This window comes from Neolamprologus brichardi, chromosome 6 (assembly GCF_056152115.1).
Source record: "Neolamprologus brichardi isolate AB-2024 chromosome 6, ASM5615211v1, whole genome shotgun sequence".
NCBI classification, from domain to species: Eukaryota; Metazoa; Chordata; class Actinopteri; order Cichliformes; family Cichlidae; genus Neolamprologus; species Neolamprologus brichardi.
The window spans coordinates 5,358,039-5,380,352 of record NC_142109.1 but is presented as its reverse complement, the minus strand read 5'-3'; the positions used below and the strand labels follow the sequence as shown (position 1 = coordinate 5,380,352).

At 40.8% G+C, this 22,314-nt stretch overlaps 1 protein-coding gene across 2 annotated transcripts in view; it reads left to right on the top strand.

The window, feature by feature from the left end:
- The window catches only part of LOC148102431 (uncharacterized), a 69,736-nt gene extending 47,720 nt beyond the window's left edge, over nt 1-22,016 (top strand). For both annotated transcript variants that reach the window (XM_087841531.1, XM_087841532.1), the window contains exon 2: nt 21,415-22,016. In XM_087841531.1, the coding sequence (XP_087697657.1) occupies nt 21,429-21,884 (456 nt within the window). In that variant the 5' untranslated portion in view covers nt 21,415-21,428 and the 3' untranslated portion in view covers nt 21,885-22,016. The remainder of the gene's footprint in view (nt 1-21,414) is intronic.
- The last annotated feature ends 298 nt before the right edge of the window (nt 22,017-22,314 follow it).

Sequence of the window (22,314 nt, the reverse complement as noted above, 5' to 3'; positions counted from 1 at the left end):
CCTACTATCCTCGGAAACGTAAAATGATTGGCTAGAATCTAAAGTGTATGACAGCTCAGGAAAAATGCCATCATGGCACCGGATACCGGTACCCATCCCTAGTGAAAACCCAGCAGATAGCTACAGCAACAGTGTTGGCACCCACTTCTCAAACTTTAAACCTTATTACAATTTAAATGAGAAAGTTATATAAAGAAGGAAAAATATGCGTCTGTTTCTTCTGGAATTTTAGGATGGAAGAATTTTTTGGAATGATTCACTTTTGGAGTCATCCTCGAGTGGCGATTTGAGGAGCTCCGGTTTTTGGCACTTCCACAATCGCTCCATTTTTCAGGGTTACCACTTGGCCTAACGCTTTAAAAGCAGAACTAAGGAATAAAACATTGCATCTGCCCAAAATGTCTTAGACTTTCTCTTCATGCCGATGCCTCTGACATTTTTTCTCTCTGATTGAATTCAGTCTTTCACAGTCTCTTGCCCTGTTCCACATCAATTGCTCCTTTTTTCCTTCAGTTTTAATACACTCACTAAGTCCAGGTGACCATTTTTTCTTTTCGACCTGTCAGTGCTCTGTTATTACAACAATACTCAATTAGAAAAAGGTTAGCTGAGGATAAAGCTGTTTTTTGCCCTTTGTTCCAGTAGAGCTGCTCTGGTCACCCATTCACACAAACACAGAGATCTACAGCATACACAAGTCCAAGCTCCTGTCCCAGCCAAAATGGGACACGTATAGGCTAAAATAGTACTGCTGAAAAGTTGAACAAGGCGCTAAATAATTCAGGAGGCTCTCAAGCGGTCACCCTGTTCTCAGCATGTCTCTTTTATTGTACCAGTCCCACTGTTTGCCCACACACGCACACGCACACACACACTAGACTCCCCTGAGTAGATGTCCTGCAGTGTTTTGCATGTCTCTCTGATTTGACAAGACACCTTGTCCTTGTCCTAGTACTGTCCCACCACTCTATCTCCTTCTGATCACTTCTGTCTTCTTATTACTATCTCAGTCTTATCTGTCCCCCTCCTGGCTGCTCTTTATCTAAATATTTAGGTTTTACTCTCAAACTTTATTCTGAGATTTATTCCTTGTTGTAGCTTTTGTAACTCTTTAGCAATGCTGTTTTTCCCTCTACAGGCAGTTAGAGCAGCGGTCCCCAACCCCCGGGCCTCGGACCGGTACCGGTCCGTGAGTCGTGTGGTACCGGGCAGCGAGAGTTGAGGCTCAGGTGTGAAATGTATGGTTTTCAGGGTTTTTATCGTTTTTCAGCGTTATTTTGTTATCGTTTTTATCGTTAACTCGGTTTTCTGGGTCTTTTCACGTGTGTTATGAATAAATCTTCTTTTTTTCGGTACCGGTACTAGTTTTATTTTGTTGTATTTACCCGCGACACCTTAAAGGCTGGTCCGTGAAAATATTGTCGGGCATAAACCGGTCCGTGGCGCAAAAAAGGTTGGGGACCGCTGAGTTAGAGTGCACCACTGTGTTGTAAAGTGTCTGGGTAACTGAGTAAGGGGTTCCTGCTGGAGCTGAATGAGTTTCTTAATTAAGCTACAAAGACAGCAAGACTGTTGGTGGAGTCTACAGAAGAAGAAGAAGAAGAAGAAAAGATTTGATGCAATAATGTGTAATTAAATGTTTCATTCATTTTTATTAAGGAGCGATGTGTTTTATGGCTCCAGAGGGAAAAGCACAGTTTTTTGTTATTAGCACAGTTTGTCATAATGTTGTTAATAAGAGTAGTGACGGTTCACATGGTTTGGAGGAACAAAGACTTGTATAAAAATTTAAAAAAAAGGGTTATGGCCACACTACAGTATGCTATTTTTGGATACAGAGGGTAACTTGGCTGATCTTTTGCTTGGGATTAGACCTTTAACAGATAACACTTGGCTCATGACAGCATCTGATGCAATAGTTTGACATCTAAAACATAAAGGTCACCCTTTCAAAGATGCCAATGTTCACATGTTTGAAAGAGGAGTGAGGGAGACCATCTATGTGCACTGTGAATGGCCATCACTGTTTGAGAACGGTGACTCACAACTAGAGCAGGGCGATATGACCAAAAATATTTATCACGATATATATTTGAAAATTTGCGATAACAATATAACTGACGATATAATTGACACTTTATTAGTGCAAAAAAAAATCAATGTATTTTAACTTAAACAAGCAGCTGTTTTTTATCTGCATTAAAGTTACATAAAAATGTAACAGTGCAAATGCAGATTCCTCACTGACAGTTTAACCAAAAGGCATTTCCAGTGGAAACTGGCCGACATATCCTCAGCATAACCATGTATAATATCCACAAAACTTAAAAAGAGGTTATACACACACAATATGGTAATATTATGTTGAAGCACAGTACGTATCACTCCGCGAGGCTCCTGACTACAATAGCTGTAATGCTACGACAATCCATCAAGCGGTGCGGGTTCGTAGCTTGTCAAAGTCGTACTGAAACATTTGACAGATTTTCGAGCGCCGTGTACGACATAAAATCGTTTCAAGGTCAGTAAACACAACCAGAATTCATACATAAGACACACGGGATTATAAGGGGCACTGTCAATTTTCAGAAAATCAAAGGATTGATTTTCCAAAAAACACGGTAATAACGACGGCCCGCTAGCATGCTCTACCAAAAATAGTGCTTTGTTGTGTATCTGACAGACGAAAGCCAAACCAGTTCCACACTGAAGTTGCAGCACTTTTACAAACCAATTCTGGTTCATCTGTTTCATTCAACGATCCGCTTTTGCCCTCCTCATTCTCAACCGCGCCGCCATGCTTTTTCCGCCATGTGCGTATAAAAACAAAGGCACTGGGCATGCGCGTTTTGCCCATATTCTATCGCGATATTTCATTTTCTTATCGTTGCCCAACATTATACTGGTATTACCGTGAACGGTATGATATAGCCCAGCCCTACTCACAACATCAGCTATCAGTCACCTAGAATTCAGTTTTGAGAACTCTTCCCTTCAACCGTCACTCACACAGTGCTTCATGTGACCTCTGCAGGTCACATGAAAAGGTGAGGCAAGGTTCTTGTCCTTAACCCCCAGCGATGGTAATAACTCACACCTTTTTTTTCCCCACACTGTGGCTCATGTGATAAATGGCAGGTCAGGGGAAAACCTCCACTAGGGCTCAAATATCGTGGCTCTCCACCTTTTGATTTTAGAACCGAAGAAACCTCTTGGATGAGAGGTGAAATGTCTTCTCAGACTTAAAGAAGTCCAGTCGTCTTCTTTTTCAAGTTACTTTTCAAGACTACCATGACCTGAATGACTGAGAACCTACACAGATGTTTGTTTAGTCTGATATAAGGTTGTACGAGATACTATGCTGAATGTGTTTCTTTGGATATTTGATGTCTGAACGTTTAGACTTAATCAAATCTATACTAAATATGGGTTGTTAGGGTCACCAGTAACTCATTTGTTTCATGATGGCGCTTACAGACTGTGAAACCACAGCGAGCTTAGTTAATTACACACCACAATATACAGCATGGATCTAATAAACTTGGCTGATGCGTTCACACTTTATGATAATAATGTATACTGAGAGACTGGCTGAGAGACACTACTGTTTTCCTCTCGTTGCTTCAGTCATACGTGGTTACAACAGCTGAAGGATAGATCATACAAACTAAAGCTTCTGCTACTTAACTCAAATATTTCTTGCTGTGGGCATAACGGTTGATTAGTAGCCGCAGGTCATAGGGGCAGTCACACTGTGAGAGGGTCATACTAAAGTTTTGACACTATCAGAATATTGTTCCAGGCTATCTTTGGTCACAAAACTGTTGTGACAACAAACCCTGAATCTTTGTCACTTTGCGGAGCAGGGCTGTCATTTTGGAAATATGACCAAAGACATCACTACAGTTCTCTCACAGTGCCAGCAGGCCTGGAATGCAGAGTGTATACCTGGCTTTAGGTCAGCATCAGTACGGGCATCAGATGGGTGTGAAGGATCCCAGCCACACATGCTTTTCTGTGTTTGCGGCATTACAATTGAGAACTTGTGAGATTGTGTGTGTGTGTGTGTGTGTGTGTGTGTGCACGTGTGTGTCAACACAAGACAGGGGGTAAAGGGCGACTAGCAGAGTAACAGCAAGACAGACTTTGTTTCTCAGCAGTGTACTGTGGCAAATTGGATTGCTGTGTGTCCGTGTGAGTGTGTGCGTGTGTGAGAGATTGTGTAATTCCATCTGCACCCTCAAGCCTGCTGTCAAGATGTAAAGGTGTATCTCTCCTGAACACAGCTTTGTGCATGTGAAAGAGAGAAAGACGCAGAGAGTAAAGAGGAAAGTACGACTTGCAGAAAGAAAGTCTGCAAAAAGAGAAAGACCGAGGAAAACAAAAGAAGCGAGTGAGGATGTCTCGCTGCATGATTCACAAAGAAGGAGTAACACTTTTGAAAGACACAACATTGATTTCTTCTCTTGTTTCTGTCTCACCAAGAAACCCCGCCAAACCACTTCGCGTCAGCTGTGAGGAACAGCAGAACTCAAGCGCCATTACCACAGTAACCACACTTGAATATTCTCACTTAGCTTTGCAATGAGTGCAACAGTCTGCAAATGTAAAGCTGCTGAAGCAGAAATGTTTCCAGTGCGGTAACTCAAATGACAAAGAATACAAATCTGTTTACAAATGTTTATTACTGACATTTAACATTGGCAATAAACAGCTTCCAACTAACATTTTGTGCGCATAAAAACGGCGGTTTTGTAGTTTGTCTAATTACAAAGCAATTGCACTTATGTTTGAATGCTTGCTCCAAACTGGTGCAATCCTTTTCAGCTATTTCACTGGGGAAAAAAAATCAATTTATTGATAACCTAATGATTTATTGGATTCTGAGAACTGTTACATAATGTCAGTCAGCTAATTATGCTATACATCTGTTTTCCCCTGCATAATTACCTATGGCAAAGAAATACATGTGCTATAACGTCTTAGCAGCCTGAGTCATGCTCGATTCAGTATTCCTATTGTAATACTGTTTTCGTGAGACTCTGCTAAACTTTGAGCCCCCACATAAAGAATCTGTCTTTGCTCCGTCCCTCGAGGCTTATCTCAACCACAGATTTTGTTTACGCTTCCTTATCGGCTCTGCAGAGAAATGTAAATTTGAAATTATGAATATTCTTTCTCACTACCTTCCTGGTCCTCTCGCGCTCCCCTCCTCTGTCTACGGTGGCAGTAAATAACATCTGCTCTACAAATTAATTCCCCCCTCAACCCTCATTGGCCTTCTTCATCATCTCTACCAGGTTTATAGGAGAACTCTCATATCAATTAAAGCCTAATTCTGTTAGCTGTCCTGCATGGTGCATCGGGGTGTTTCTTCAGCTTATGAAAATGCCAGCTCCCTTTAAGAAAGTGCCATCTCTGATAATGTCTGTAAATTGTGCCCCCCTAAACTAAAAGATAGCATGTGGGAAATAGCCAATATTAAAAAGATTAAGCAGGTGGAAACAATTGGGAGCTAATATAAAAGCCAAGTAAATTGAACCAGTAAATCTTTGTACTATGTCAGTGTTAATATGCTGCTGTAAAGTGCCGCCTGCATGCATGGGGTTTTTAACTATTGGTGAGTAAAACTCAAGGCAAATGCTTCACAGTAACATTATTTAACAGTAATAGGTTTGCATTCAGGATCTATGACACTATATATGCTGAATAATATTCCTCGTTACTGGGGTGCCTGTAGCTCAAGAAGGTTATCTGCTAAACAGAACGCTGCTGGTGGTCAACTTTGCATGCCAAGAAACCCCTAAAGCAATGTCCTATAGAAAGCTCTTGGATATAGGATATAGGCAAGATGTGCTTTTATGAGTGGAGCACGTTGTATTAAGTGCTCAAGTAGAGTTAAAAAACTGCTATATGAGAAGCCACAGTTGCATGCTCACTTCTGGCCATAGCCCAAAACCTGAAAAGGCCTAAAAGTCCCACAAACAATATATTTGATGTCTTTTTTTCTGTTTATCCATCCATTTGATCTTTTATCCAGTCACAGGGCGGCTGGAGTCTATCCCACCTGTCACAGGCTAAAGGCAGGCTACGCCCTCAACAGGCTGTCATTCTGTCTCAGAGCCAACACCCAGAGACAGGCAATCATTCACCCTCGCATTCACACCCAAGGCCATATTTAGAAACACCAATTAGCCTAACGCCATGCGTGTTTTTGCACTGTGGAGGGAAGCTTGAGCGCCCGATGACAACTTTTCGCACTAATTTTTATTTTAATGTAATAAAAAACACCATAATGTCATAATAGTGTAAACACTGTGGGGCCCCTGTTGTCTAGAACAGGACTACTGGTCGCTTTCTGGTCTCAGCTTACAATATAAAGTAAAGACTGTGAAGCCACTTTTGTACAGGATGGGGTCTGGGAGGCCAGTGAGTACATTCTAGAGGTTTAAATGTAATAGTCTAATGTGAGCAGGTGATGATGATGCTGTTATCCCCTGTTGTGGAAGTTTTCCACTTAAATAAAGCCTGCAGACGAGCAGTGAGCGGTAGCTAACATTCTTTAATCCAAACACACAAAGAACATACGACCAAGCTTGGTGGAGAGCCTACATGACCACGGGGCAGGGTCAGAGTCTCACTGAGCCTAGCATGGCTCTCAGTTAAATACCTTCTTCAGGAACAAAAGGCAGGACACAGCTGTTTCACACCTTAAGATTCACACTCACCTCCCAGAGTCCTGGAAGAGACAAAAGACTCTTTCCTGTGGAGTTGTCTGCTTCCTTAATAGACCCCCCACCATTTGTCTTACAGTATGAGTGTCAGACATGTTAATACAATAAAATAATGTGATTAATAGCTAAATGAAAGAAATTCCTATACACCCCTGTGATATGATTCTAAAGCCTAGAGCAGGGATGAACTAATGTGGGATACACGGGTCAGCTTTCTTATTGTGGTTTAAAACATTGGTTTCATGCAGCTATGTCATGACTCTTTTTTTAATGATAAATTAAAGCAGCTTAGCATTTATGTGGTTCCGCTGCCATTATTTACATCCACTTTTTAAAGAGCAGAACTTATTGATTGAACTAGTATCCTGTAACCCCTGTAATGTTAAGCAGCTCGCCTGGAATTATTTTGTTGTTTTAGCTGTAAAAGTGTCATAAAATCAGCTGTGTGTGCTTTTGTCCCCCTTTTCCAGACTACTACTTCTTTCAACATCTGGTCCATGTTTTGCTCTATAAGACTGTAATCAGGGATTAATGGCAGAAAAATACAAAAAAAATTTACTTTAAAATTTTGCTGAATGAGGCACTCAGAATATACATGAATAAACGATTTAGAATAGCCAATTTGAACTTTGAACTGTAAAACACTGAACAACAATAAGTACGTGACCCTTTGGCTCTGTAGTTTGTTTTGGGGCATCTCTTTTTCAGGTGTTTTGGGCCCCTGGTAGAGCTCCAAGAAGCACGTCCTCTCAAACTGTAGCCAAAGGCCCACACTGTACTGCTGACACTTGTTCTCACTTTTATACAAGTTTTTCCTGAGTGGATAATAAACCCACACTGCCTGTATGTTCTACTAGGCTGAAATCCCTGCTTTTTCAGGTGCTGGAATACAGCTGGGCAGTGTATGTTTGTGAATTTAAAAAGAACTTTATCTTAGCATAAAAACCTAAAAACACAGCAAAAATGAAATAACAGACAGAACTGTCATAATGTTAGTTTCCTGTATAACTCCATTGCATTCACTCATGCACTGTTTCTCAACCTTCCTCGGGCTGCTGCCACGTGCTTGGGATTACCAATGAATGTAATATCACTGAAAAGCCCAGAGTCGCTACTTTCAGCAAGTGTTGGATTTTTTAGGATTGCACAAACTGTTCAAGAGTTATGACAGTTTAAAGAAATGTTGGAAAAACCTGTTGCTGGCTACGGATTACGGTCGTTTAAAAAAAGACTTTGCAGCATTAGGTATTAGGACTGTCACTTTCCAGCAGGGCTAAATTCAGCGGTGCTTAACTCTACAGGTTGCATATATGTGTTCCCTGGGTCTATATCTCACTTCCAGGTTCTTGTAAAGAAAAAGTCCAGAACAGTTGATGTGCTAAGCAAAAGTTACCATGGGGATCTAGCCATGTAAAAAGAGAGCCACTTTTGTGCCATAGAAAACTCTAACTTTAGGTTCAAGTTACCTCGCTAACCAATTAGCTCTTCATAGTCCGCCATCTGGTGCAATCAGGATGCAGATGTTTTGATGATATGAGAAAATAAAGCTAATGGTATGGCCCTCATAACACTCAGACAGACAAGTTAGAGTTAAAATGCACAGAAATTTCTCACACACTTAATTCACATGTATCACCATAAAATCCTGCCAGCTGCTCATCACCAGTTACAGAGCTGGCATACCTACACACATGCAGATAGAAAAAAAGACTATATGCATGAAGCACCCACATCGTCAGCAAGAAAAAGTCATTAATGCCTAACTGGTAGTATCGGCTCTCTAAATAGCACAAGCCCAGAGGCCATGACACACATCTTTCATCTGAGGAGGAAATGTTGAGCTGGAGATTGCACACAAGCGCTTATGTAGAAATGATTTGTTCTCTGCACTGTTTCTAAAGCCAAACAGCTGCTCAGTCCTTAGCAGTGTCTGTTCTGTCTGAATCTGGTAAAAGACTGAGAGAGGAGTTAATTGCAGTTTATGGCTAAAAGCCAGCTGGCTCGTGGAGATACCTACAATAGAGACGTACTGTCTCTATTGTACTCTGCCACACATGGAACAAGCATGAGCAGCTGTGAATGAAAGATGTATAAGAAGTCATGTGCTCATCAAGCAAACACTTGTTAACAAGCAATTCAGCCTTCTGTGTTTTAAAAAGGTACTTGTGTAACATTTTAGATTCCCCAGAGTGAATTAATCTCTCTTACAGTGGCAGTTTTCAAAGGTGTTGTTTTTCTTTCCTTTAAAAAAAATCATAATTGCTTCAGGAGACATTTTGGGAAAATGCCACGGCCAAGACTCATGGCTTCCTTTTAGTTGAAATAAAATCAGGATTCAATCATCTGAAAGCAATACTTTTGTTGCTTGCGTGTTTTAGTCATGAGGGGCTAGCTGAAATTGCAGTACTGTGATGTTTGAGCAGTGGCTATGATTACACTCGAAGCTAGCCTGTGAGAGGCAGCCTTTTAGCCACAGAAATGGAGCACACTACAGCTCGAAAGTGGAACCAAAGATACACTGACTGTATAGCATAAAATATTAAGTGCTCAGCTATACTTCATTACGCTAATGGATGATTCCTTTCCATGATTTCAAATAAACACCTTTCTAAATTGAAAGAACTCTGACTTTAAATGAGATGCTACAGTTTGGTGTTGTGTTGTTCAGCAATCAGATATGGTATAATTAGATAGACACAGAGTTTACCTGGCACGCTCTCGAGTAGCGGCATTAATCGCTGGATGGATGGATAGTTGTTCCACTGTCTTTTCTTTGTTCTGTGCGTTCTAATTAAGATCAAAATAATCACCCTTCGCCAAAAGTTTTGCATTCACACGGGCCCTTAGTGTCTAAAGACATCTTCAGCAATCACTCTCTTTGGACTCATTTAAGCGTTAAAATCGACAGTAATTAGGTTGAAATTTGCATGCAAAAAAAGTATTTATGCACAGTGGCGTGTAGCTTTTTAGATTTCAAATGGGACTTGAGTGTACATTTTGTAAACAAGCCATGATTTCCTTAGGGCGCTGCGAATGTGTTTGACTATTGCCAGCGACACTATTTGTATAGTACTACAACCTTCCTGTGGTTTAGATAATTAAAGGTTTCGCACACAAGTCTCAGCAAGAATGATAAATCAGCTGTCAGAAAAATAAGAAATCACTGCTTATTCACATTGCTCTGAGAGCAAATCAAGCTAGGCAAACAAATCGACTTCAAATAATCGAGTGGCTTTTATTTTTTAATACTCATTGCCAGTTGATGGCTGGTAAACAGAGACGATATTAAAATGTTAAACTGAAAACACCAGGTTGCGTGCATCCTGTTTCGAATTAGGCTCATCAAAAGGTGATTGCTGTGCTCCTCCAGTCAAACCCCCGACATCCGATGCTCCGCCTTTGCTCACCGCTGTCTTAAGTGGTTTGAAAATCAATTCCTGATCCGTGCAAGTAGGCTTGCTTGGGGATAAGCTGCGGCTTGTCAGTGGTTGTTTTGCTACGGGAAAGTCGATGAGCAAACGGCTCATCTTTGTTAGCTGCAGGAAATGTCAATGGGGATATTGGGAAGCAGCAGTGGGCTCTAGTGGTCCTACTAAAGCCTTTCATCTGAGGTAGCCAACATCATTACGAGCCTGCCATGTTTGCTTCTTCGGTGCCTGCAGTTGCATGCGTGTGCCTGTGTGAGTCTGTGTGGGTGTGCGGTACGGTCCTAGTGAATGTGTTCATCCGTCTACCCATGTACACTTTGGTTTTGATTATCTTGTGTATAATATTATCTGTGTGTATGTGCTTGTGTCTAAGTGAGCCTATGGGCCATTAAGCTTTCAGCATGGTCTGGAGCTCATTAATGAGGATCTGTGTCACATCAAAGCAGCTAGCTGTTAGCTTCCCATACTGCTGCTGTGTAGGTGTATCAGTATGAAATCATGTGGGTAGTCTGTGGTCATTACTTTGAGGTTATTATATAGTATGTATGCATTTATGTATGCTTTCATGAATTTTAGGTTTTTCCCATCAGCTCTTTGCTGTTTCATCACGTCCACTGAGTGTGTGAGGTTCATTTTCTCATTTGTCTAATCTTTCCTTTTTGATCATCTTCTAATGGACCAATACTGGAATTCAGTGACATGCGGTGCCTGTTACAGAAAAGCTAGCAAGGTTTTGGGTTGTTGTTTTTTTTGCATTTTTCTGTTGAATTTACTAGTGTTTCCAAGCCTGGCTGTGACAGGTGATGAGATGACTAATAAAGAGCAAGCCCGCCATTATTTAAGTTATTCACTGGGTTGTACACCATTAATGTGTTATTGCTGTCTTCAGTTGTAATGTACTGAGAGAGAACATTAAGTGGACACCACCTAAACTGTGGTGTATGCCATCATGTGGTGACACACACCAAGAGTTAGGGGACAGAATTGTGGGATTTCCAGGTACTGATCTATGTATAGCATCGTACGGAGAATGAGCCAGAGTTACATGAAGGTAATCGCGCAGGCAATTGGCCAAATTTAAATGGGGCAAGGGTTTTGATTTTCACGGCATGGTTCCCTGACCTGGACAGCACAGTGGAACTGTATATACAGAGTAGTTGCTGTTGCCTCACAGCAAGAAGGTACTTGGTGCAAATCCACCATCTGGCTGGAGCCTCTCTGTATACAGTTTGCCTGTTCTATGTATGGGTTCTCTCTGGGTACTACACTCCAAAGACATGAGGCTAGTGGGGGTCAGGTTAACTGGTGAATATAAGCGAGCCATGATGTGAATGTCTTTCTGTGTTGACTAACAACATGTCCAAGACGCACCCCACCTCTTACCCTATGGAAGCCTGGTGGGCTTTAGACCTCCTGCAACCCTAAAGAGACTGGATAGATGGTTCCTGACTTGTTATACATACTGCATATCATATGTTTATGAACAAAAGCAACACAAAGATCCACCTATTTAATAGAACAGTAATAGAATTGTACTTTTCTTTTTAAAAAGGGATAGAGATTATATCAGACTTGAACAACATGCTGTTGCATAAGCTAACAACGTCAGATAATACTTAAAACAAAATTAGGCCTCAATAGTGTATTTCCTTTTTTTATTTCTTTTTCTGCTGAAGAAAGGTTTTTGACGTAAAAAAGCGGTTGAGTTTACCAGGGGTTAACGGTAAACTCATACATGTATGGCAGAATTGTCTTGCCTGAAAGAAGTGGAAACGCACCACATTACCTTAGTGTAACACATTATATTGTAAAGACATTTGTTATTCTACTTGTTCCATTACTTTTGCATTGCACTGCAACATGGCCAGAGATACACTGACACGAAATTACAATCTAACAATAAAAACCATAGCGTACACAAAGACACAAATCCCTAAACTAATGAAGACAGCAGCAAGTTCTTCCTTTTATTGTTTTACTGTGAACACTAAGCTGACAGCAAAGTTGAAACCCAGCCCACAGAGCACTTCACAGAAAAATGTTGTGACCACAGAAAATCTGCTGCAAAACAGGTAGAGATGGAGGCTACAAGCCTGACTGCTCATCACTGCTTCTGTTACCTGATGGAAATCAAACTGCTCCTGCTTAACTTTACATTTCCTTAAGGAATTTTGTTCAGTTGTGCAAAATTACACCGGTTTGTTTGGGATGATGTAATATGATGATAATTAATCAGCAGCCATTTAATCAGCCAAACTCATACACTCATTCATGGAACTGTAGATTGCTTTGGCCCTCACATAATGTAAAGTGTTGATATGTTTGTGAATTATGAAGACACTAAACAAATTAAATAAGTCCTTGCATTGGCAACAAGCTGTGAGTTTGTGAGTACATTTGTGTGTGTGCTTGTGTACGGAGGAAGCACTACACATCATACCCCTTGTGCATTAGCCTGATTGGTGCTCAAAGTTCAATATATCAAAAGTATGTGAAGGAAATGCAGTTTCTTTATCTGTCATTCTTTGTGTGTGTGCAGTACTGTACACACACGTCATTTCCTTATATTTTGCCAGCAAAATGGAAAATAGGTGCCGTGATTTATTAAAGCATGTGCAAACATTAATGGGAATACAGCACAGAAGGCAAGAATAGTTTGCGCAATTCACATGAGCTTCAAAGTCAACATTTGGTATAACCAATTTTATTCTTCATCACAGCCTGCACTCGAGGCCAGTCTGGGGAGCCCAGTCCATGACTGATAGTGTTACAGTGTGTAATTTTCCATCCGGGTATGCGTTTACTGCAATGCCACTGTCATGCTGAGAAATGAAACTGTTAATCAGATGCAAAATCTGACCCTATTTTTCTACATTAATCATTCCATTTATTTTGAGAAGATCCTGAACATTGTTGACTGAAATGTAGCCCTAGTAGTCTCTACTGCAATTTACAGGTGTCTCGACACATGATGAGCCTCTCACCTGACCTCATCTGTACATATTGACCACATATGGATCCAAAACATTTCAAATTTAGGTTCATCACTCCATAAGACCTGTTGTCACAGATTTTCAACCCTGTTCTTGTATAATTTGACGTGCCTCAGTCGTTTCTACCTGTTTCCCTTTCTTTAAAATGGCTTCTTGACAGCCACCCTTCCACTGAGACTACTTCTGATGAGGCTTTGGTGATCAAGAGATGGATCAACTGAAGGGCCAGATGCATCTTCAAAATTATACTGCAACATCCTGTGTCCGGTTTTTGCAGTAAAATATTTTGCATTTTCTAAAGGACATGCTGTTCAGGTACTGTTCATCAGCTACAGATGTCAAATTTCATATATTCAACTAAAGAAACAGGAACAATGCCACTCCTACTTGGACGCATGGATGGCATGAATTTCATAATCCTAGTCACCTCATCTTGAGGTATCACATTCACAAACTTGGAGGTCCATCCCACCGACCCCACAATACCCTCATCAGCAACTGAAGGTTAAAAAAGCAGCCAATGTCCAAAGAAAAACTAGGAAAACTATTGTTTAAGACCACCTTAAAATCTTACAATAATTTCTTCTTACAAGAAAAAGGCGTAAGGTGTGGCTCAAGATGTTTCTGAATTCTATGTGCATGTGCATTTGCAGCTGCCACCTCCAACTATTAGGGAAGGTCATGACCTAAAGTGTTCACCAGAGGTGGGAAGTAACAAAGTTCAAATACTTTGTACTAATTAAGCAGAATGTTTCGGATATCTGTTACAGGCTCCTTTACTTGAGTATTTATTTATCTGACAACTTTTTACTTTTACTCCCTACATTTTAAAACAAATATCTGTACTTTGTGGCCTTTACATTTTCAAAACAGGCTCGTTACGTTTTGTTTCAGCGGGATCATTTATAGCGCTTTTATCGGTGGTTAAGGTGGACCGGAAGGAGTGCAGGTGTCTGTAGTTTGTGTTCGCGTGCTCCAGCATCTAGCTAGCGCTACAGAAGAGGAGGCAGCGTGAAGAGTGTGGCAGGTCATTTCAAATTCAGCGTTTCTATCAGCTCAACAAACATCAGCAAACACACAAACTATTTGTGTGCAGTTTGTCGCACAGTGTGTTGCTAGCTAAAGGTCCAGCTGCTGTAAAGAAGGAGAGCTAACTTCACTCAGAGAAACATTTAGAAAGACAGGAGAGGAAGAGGAGAGGCTAGGTTTAAAGGTAAGGACTGCTCAGTGACCTTTGGTAATCTGCAGATTGAAATTTTACTTGTAATGTCATAATTTACTCACATATTGGATTTCTGTATGGTGTGTTTTGATAAAATTATGTGTTTTAGTTTTGTGAAATGTCCTGCAAATCAAACTAAGCTATAATAACTTTGTGCTATTGAAATGTGTCATGAAAAGTCTGGCAGTTTTGTGCAGGTTAGCGTGCAGTACTGTGGTGGGTTCGCAGTAAATCACTGTACTGGACTACTGCACAGTGGCTGTGGTGCTTATGGTCAGATTTAGGTTACATCAAGTGTAGCAGAGATCAATTTGCATTTAAGCCGATGATGCTTAGATTCATTAACTGAATTGCAACTTTATATCAGCTGTATACTGAGTAACATAAAGTATAAACAGTGTAGTGTCAGTGTAGTGGATGGACATCAGCTAAGGTAGCTTGTCAAAATGCTGACACCTTGTTGAATTTAGTTGTGTAAATCCACAAAGAGCAGCAGGTTAGCTGACCACATGTACACTAAGAAAGCCTACTGGAGCTCACATTAGAAATTACTGTGAGTTGTGATTGTTTTCCCTATGCTGAGCGACTACAGATCTTAATTCAATTCAATTCAATTTTATTTATATAGCGCCAAATCACAACAAATGTCGCCTCAAGGCGCTTCATAGATACAGAGAAAAGCCCAACAATCATATGACCCCCTATGAGCAAGCACTTTGGCGACAGTGGGAAGGAAAAACTCCCTTTTAACAGGAAGAAACCTCCGGCAGAACCAGGCTCAGGGAGGGGCGGCCATCTGCTGCGACCGGTTGGGGTGAGAGAAGGAAGACAGGATAAAAGACATGCTGTGGAAGAGAGACAGAGGTTAATAACAGATATGATTCAATACAGAGAGGTCTGTTAATACATAGTGAGCGAGAAAGGTGACTGGAAAGGAAAAACTCAATGCATCATGGGAATCCCCCGGCAGCCTACATCTATTGCAGCATAACTAAGGGAGGATTCAGGGTCACCTGGTCCAGCCCTAACTATATGCTTTAGCAAAAAGGAAAGTTTTAAGCCTAATCTTAAAAGTAGAGATAGTGTCTGTCTCCCGAATCCAAACTGGAAGCTGGTTCCACAGAAGAGGGGCCTGAAAACTGAAGGCTCTGCCTCCCATTCTACTTTTAAATACTCTAGGAACAACAAGTAGGCCTGCAGAGTGGGAGCGAAGTGCTCTAATAGGGTGATATGGTACTACAAGGTCATTAAGATAAGATGGGGCCTGATTATTTAAGACCTTGTATGTGAGGAGCAGGATTTTGAATTCAATTCTGGATTTAACAGGAAGCCAATGAAGGGAAGCCAAAACAGGAGAAATATGCTCTCTCTTTCTAGTCCCTGTCAGTACTCTTGCTGCAGCATTTTGGATTAACTGAAGGCTTTTCAGTGAGTTTTTTGGACATCCTGATAATAATGAATTGCAGTAGTCCAGCCTGGAAGTAATAAATGCATGAACTAGTTTTTCAGCATCACTCTGAGACAGGATATTTCTAATTTTAGAGATGTTGCGCAAATGGAAGAACGCAGTCTTACATATTTGTTTAATATGTGCGTTGAAGGACATATCCTGGTCAAAAATGACTCCAAGGTTCCTCACAGTGTTACTGGAGGCCAAGGTAATGCCATCCAGAGTAAGAATCTGGTTAGATACCATATATCTTAGAGTTAGCCCACCTGACCCTTAGCTTGACATCAGTCTATGATATATGACCTTCCTGCTAACATTTGATCTGCGTTCAGTATGTCCAACCCGGTGTTAATCACACATAGATGCCACTTACACCACTAAGACCATACAGAAAATGGCTGTGGATGATTGCTGATTTTCAGCTGAGAAACAAACTAACACATATAAAGCATGTAATTAGCTCAGTGCTGCATAATCTAACAGTTTTCCAGGGGGAGAAACTGACTGACATGCAAGAGTCATGGTTTGGGACAAAAGAAAACATGCAATTGCTGTGTCATTAATGTGATAAAGCTTCAAGGTAGACCTACTTGTATCCTTTTCTTTGCTTAGTTATTACATTTTTTTAATGGCTTTCCACTCGCTGAACGGTGCATAATAAGGTCTAATTTGTTGCCTGCTCATTCAAAACAAAAAGGTAAACAATGTTGAACAGTCACAGCCTGTTGTCTCAGGGAAATGTGGGCTATTACTCAGCATCGTGATTCAGTAACACAAATCATTAGTTTGGTGTCAGCTATGCTCGGGGACCTTGATCTTCTTCAGAATGAGTTTTCAGATCACCGTTATAGGGTCTTCTCTTCTTCCATTTCATTTAAATAAATAGTTTTATGCACAGAGTTTGACTTTTGGAAATCTCTTGATATTTGCGTTGAATAAACCAAAAGTATTCAAGGAAGGTGAAAAATCATATTTTAAGATAATTAGAGGTACAACCTTCCTCCTCTTAACCCTCTCAGGCTCAAATTAAACTTTTTGTTGCTAATGCACAACCAAGTCCTGCAGTGGTACTTCTGAGTAAAAAAAACTCATAAAACATGTATGTGGGGAAATCAGGTTGTTAGTTTTTAACTGTTGCAAATCGGCAACGCCTGCCTTGAGAGGGTTAACTTCCTTCTTAAGTGGATTCAGTGACATTTTGACTTTGTTGGTATATATTCAGGCTGAAATCATTATTTTAAAGCCTCTAGTTATATTATCTCTGACACATTAATGAGAGCCGTGCCCTGTCATACTTTGTCTTCAGTAAACTTCACCTCAGGGTTATTAATTGTGCGGATTTTATCTGCAATATCTGACTGACCATTAAGAGTGTGGTGAGCTCTGGGTTCACGACTGCTTAGAAGTATTACTTTTTGCTCCCAAAGATAGCAATCTAGTTAACTCAAGCACGTAGATATGTGACATCACTTGATGAAACATGAACCCTCCTTCACACCAAGTTTCTTCATACTGGAGCATTTCCAGAATGCATGAGCTGCTCTTTTTCAGAATGTAAATCATTCTAATGAAACGCTATCGAGCCTGAAAGATGCTTGAAATGATTTTGAAATCGCAGTGTATTACTGTCTTAATGGATATGACCAATAATGTTGCTGAAACGGGGAGACTTCACAGGACGGTCATTAAAGTGAAGGTGGCCACTTAAAAGTATCTTGATTGTGACTCACTCGATCTTGGTCGTGTGTGATATGTAATTACAGGTGCAGTCTAGATGATATCACTTTCATGTGCAAAAAAAAAGTCATTTATTTTAGGGGAGCAGGTTTAAAAATGCAAGAAAATGATAAGACGGCAAATGAGAAAATCGTGGAGTGCATTAGCACTGCGGAGGATACAAATGCTGAGAGCAGGCTGACGTGTCAACAAAAAAAAGCAGAAACTTGGGGAAACAATCACAGAATAAACAACCTAACTGCTGTAAAGGACATGTCACACCAGCTGCAAACACAGCAGTAAAGTCAAATCAGCGTGTTGCTGCAGACAGTAAACAGCAGCCAGCCAATCCCAGCGGTCATAACGATCCTTAATGTGTCACTGACTCATGCACGTTGCATTTTAAAAATACTGTTATTTGGATGGGACTGCACAGATGTGCTTTCTTAGCGCACAAGGTTTTTATGGCTACAACCCCCCGTTTTTTCCTGCATTTTGTCAGTGTTCCTGACAAAGGACAAGAGTCTAAACAGCTAAGAGTAATAGATATTACATCTGGGGCCCTGCTGTCAAAACCAAACAAAAAGATTCAAAAGACATTGCCATATACGTTCCCCATCATCAGCAATAATGGGTAAGCGTCATCGTGTTTAATGGGTCTTCTAGTAAAACAACCTTCCTGATATTGATGCGCATGAATTTCACTGTTTGAACAATTACTGTCACATTATTGCAGAGCAGTGGAGAAGGTTCAGAAGGTGACAGGAAATGTATAAGGTCATGCAAGCGAACCTTTAGTGGAAATTACAGCAGATGAAGATGAGTATCTGGGCTCGTGGAATCCACACAGCATTTCATTCACTTTACACAGCATAGTAAACTATAGTGAACCACAGCTCAGTGTTGTCAAGAACTTGCAGAACTTCAGAAATGGGTGATCCGCTCAGAAGCCATTCATCCTGCCCCTTTCCTAGTTGTTTCCATGCCGACATCAAATACACAACATTCAACTTTTAAGACCATTAGGCTTCTCTATTGCAGTTCTGCTGTCCGACTCTTTCTTTAACATAGTATGCAAAATCACAACGATAATGTGCAAAGGTTTCATAAGATTGTATCGTAATTATCAGCGATACTCTTACATGAACCTCCAACTGTTTGCATTTTATTCTTATCTACATATTTATTTTTCTTTGCACTCTGTGTTAAGTTTTTTTCTCCTTCTTGTTGCTTTCATCTTTTCCCTTCCCTGCATTGAACCTTTGACACTGTTGCAACATCCTAATTGCCACCGAGGTTCAAAACAGTTTTATTTCTTGCCACTGACACAATGATTACTCTTCCAGAGACTGAGATTTAAGACGCTGCCAACTGCTTTGCCGGTCTTTGCTCTGATACGGCAACAGTCCTTTGCTTTACTTTCTTCTCTCTGTTGTGAAGATGTAAAGCTTTGCCAGAGTTGACACTGCCCTTCCTTGGCAACTGACAGCCCGATTGCATATAGCACTCACTGTAATAAGGAAACGCAGGTTAGCCGTCTTCTGTGTGAGCTTTCTTCCCTTCTCTTTTTGCTTTTCTCTTCTGTTTGTAGTCATAAAAACAGCCTGAAAATCAGCCTTTAACTGAGATCAACACAGTGCAAAACCTCAGAAACTCTGCTATATGGAGATAAACTGATGGCATGAGTAGATTTTGCTGAAATCTGTGTGCTCCGCTCGCTCATTGGAAATCTATGGGCAGGTGCCACTTAGTCATATCAGAACTCCTGTTCTCTGTGTTTTCACTCCAGCTGCACAATATTGATTCCTCTCAACACTAAGCCTCTGACTAAACCACTGAAATCTTGCTCCTTTGTTCCTCCCTCCTCCCCTCTGCTGACTCACTCAAAATGCACCTTCTCTGTTCGTCTCTTGTTTCTACCTGTGATCACAGTGTGATCTGAAAAGAAAAAGAAATCATGGCATCTGCGTGTCATGGTCAAGTGTCTTTAAGTTTTAAGAAAACTTGCTGATGTAACAATATCGTCACACCGGTGTTGCGTTTAAATACTCGTCAGAAAAATCCTCACAAAGTATTAGTGCAGCCAGCTTCCTATTTCCACCGTTCTGCCGTTACATCTCGGGAATGACTGACTGCTTGTTAATATTGTTGGGGGATATTCATGAGATACACAAAACACTGTTTCGTATAAAGAAAAGGGAAAGTCATCAATGTGCAATAGTGGTGAAAAAATAAAACAAAATTGACAAAACTCAATAAAAAGAAAAACATCCAGCAGAGATGTTTGAAGCAGTGTCAACATAGCCTGGCTCCTTTTCGTTAGCTGGCTCAAAAAACCTGAAAGCTAAAGCCTCAGTCAGCGATAATGCATACTACAGCACTTATCAGCTTTCCTTTTTAAGCAGCCTTTTCTTCTTTTCCTCTTCGGAGTCAAAAGTGAGCTTTTGAAGCTCTGTTTAACTGTTCTTCTGCTCACAATGGGCTGATCAAGTGCACCCGGCTCCAGTTAAGAGGAACACATTAACACACTAACAGCGTCAGCTGGTTGACATTCTTATGGATGTTGCTGTAAATAATGGTACAAGGCTTAGAAAACATGGATGAGTCTCTCTCTCTCTCACACACACACACACACACACACACACACACCTTTAATCCGGTGGAAGAGAAAATCTATATGTGCACCACAGTTTCAAGGTCTGTACCCAAGATTAGTGTCACTTATCTGAAATATGGTCACAATCTCCACCATCTACTCCTGAGTAATGGAGTTCAATAATGGGCTACAAAGGCATTTTCGCAGCACATTATCATGCCACTGTGAAATTGACCCGCACACGGATATGTAAATGGGATCAACGATATTCGGAATTTGGCTGCATTACAGCACAATAACAGTAATGTACAGACCTCGCTCCCGGTGGGGTTATATCTACCACAACACAGTTGACTCTGTGGAAGAACATGTATTTTAAGGCAGTTTAAGGTGACTTTTTTTTTAAAATGTTTCTTATTTTTTTGAAAACAGCTGTCTTACTCCGTAGCGCATTTCAGACGAGGTGCTAAGATTTTACTTATTTATTTTATTTTACTTTGATGCCAAACTACAAATGAAAAGAGGGATTTTTTAAAAATGACACCACATATTTATTCTTAAAAATCAAAGTCAAAATCAAAGTCAAACATATGATGAGGGGGCCTGAACCAGCCCATCAAAGGGTTCGGTGTGGCCCACTTGTAGGCTTTGGGAAATGTTGAATAATCACAGAAGGAGGAGATAAATCTTAGACTCTTAACTACAGTATTATAACTTCAGTCTTCTTGCTGACAAAGACAGACCTCGATAAGATAAACCGCAGCCTGCCAAATATTACAGAAAACACCCGTGTTTTTTTTTTCATCATATCAACTTGGAAATATGATTTGTTTAAATGTATTTATTTAATTTAATCATTTTGCAATAGTTGGTCCAACTCATGTAAGATCGAACTGGCCCACTATCTAAAATAAGTGAAGTATAGTCAAGTCTGTCATTGAAGTAATGACAACAACAGAAAACACAAGAGCATTTCAGAAGAAAAAAAATTACACATTTTTTGTTTCAGGTCACCAAAGGTCACTAAACCCCAGATAGACCCGTCTCTATCTAAGAAAACTAACTGAGACTTTTCAGATTTGACCTCGCAGGCTACCGTCCTTGACAACCTGTGCTTAATTCCTACCAACACGCTTTAGTTTTTCCAATCTCTTACTATAATTTTACAACCTTCAACCATGGAAAACTATTCATTTTCTCTGTTGGCTGCTTGTTTCTAACCCCCTGAGTGATTTATGAAATTAAATTTCTCCTGTTCTCTCTCTCTCATTTAAGACTGTAAGGTGGCCATGACGAGCGAGGAGGAGGAGGGCCCCGGCGTTGCAAAATCGACAACAGCAACATCATCTGCACCGACCAGCTCCAGAGTGACGACCGCCATAGCCCGGGCTGACAGCGATGATGCTGTCGCCACCTCGTCTCCCCGCAGGCCCTCCCCACACCGCCGCCCATATCCCAAGAAAAAGGAGGAGAAGGAGGAAACCATAGAAGAGGCAGGGATTATTCAAGAGGAGAGGATCGAGAAGGAAGAAGAGGAGGAAGTGGTTGAGCGTAACGGGGATAAAGAAGATGAGGATGACGACGATGACGACGATGATGATGGCAGCAGTGACACCAGTGTGTTAGTGGTGCCCTACCCTGAGCTGGTACCTGTGGTCTTCTTCTGCCTTAAGCAGACAACCTTTCCCCGCAGCTGGTGCATCCGCATGGTCTCCAGCCCATATCCTTTTACTTACCTGCTGTGAATCACGATACTGTGGATTATTCCCACTGTGTGTTGCCTTTTCACAACTTAATCCATCATCCGTTATACTTCCATCTCTCAGAGTTTAAACGCAGGCTTTTGGCTATTTCAACCCATCTGATTAGTTCAAAACATCCCCTGTTCCGAGCTGAATTTCTGCCTCCCGTGTGAGGCGAGAGCTGAGAGCAAAGTTCGATGCTTTTTGATGCATTTGTAGAAGGATTCAGATGGAAAATAGCCCAGTAACATTTTCTGTTTTCTCTATTTCGCCATGGTTCATTGCCAGAAGAAAATGCCCTGAAAATACAGGAAATATCAACTCAAAAAAGTCACGAGGAATAAAGACAATAAATATGTTTTTACCTTTATTCAGCAGCAACCAGCCACCTGCTCCATGCTTGCATTGGTCTAATTTATGACATACTTTAAAT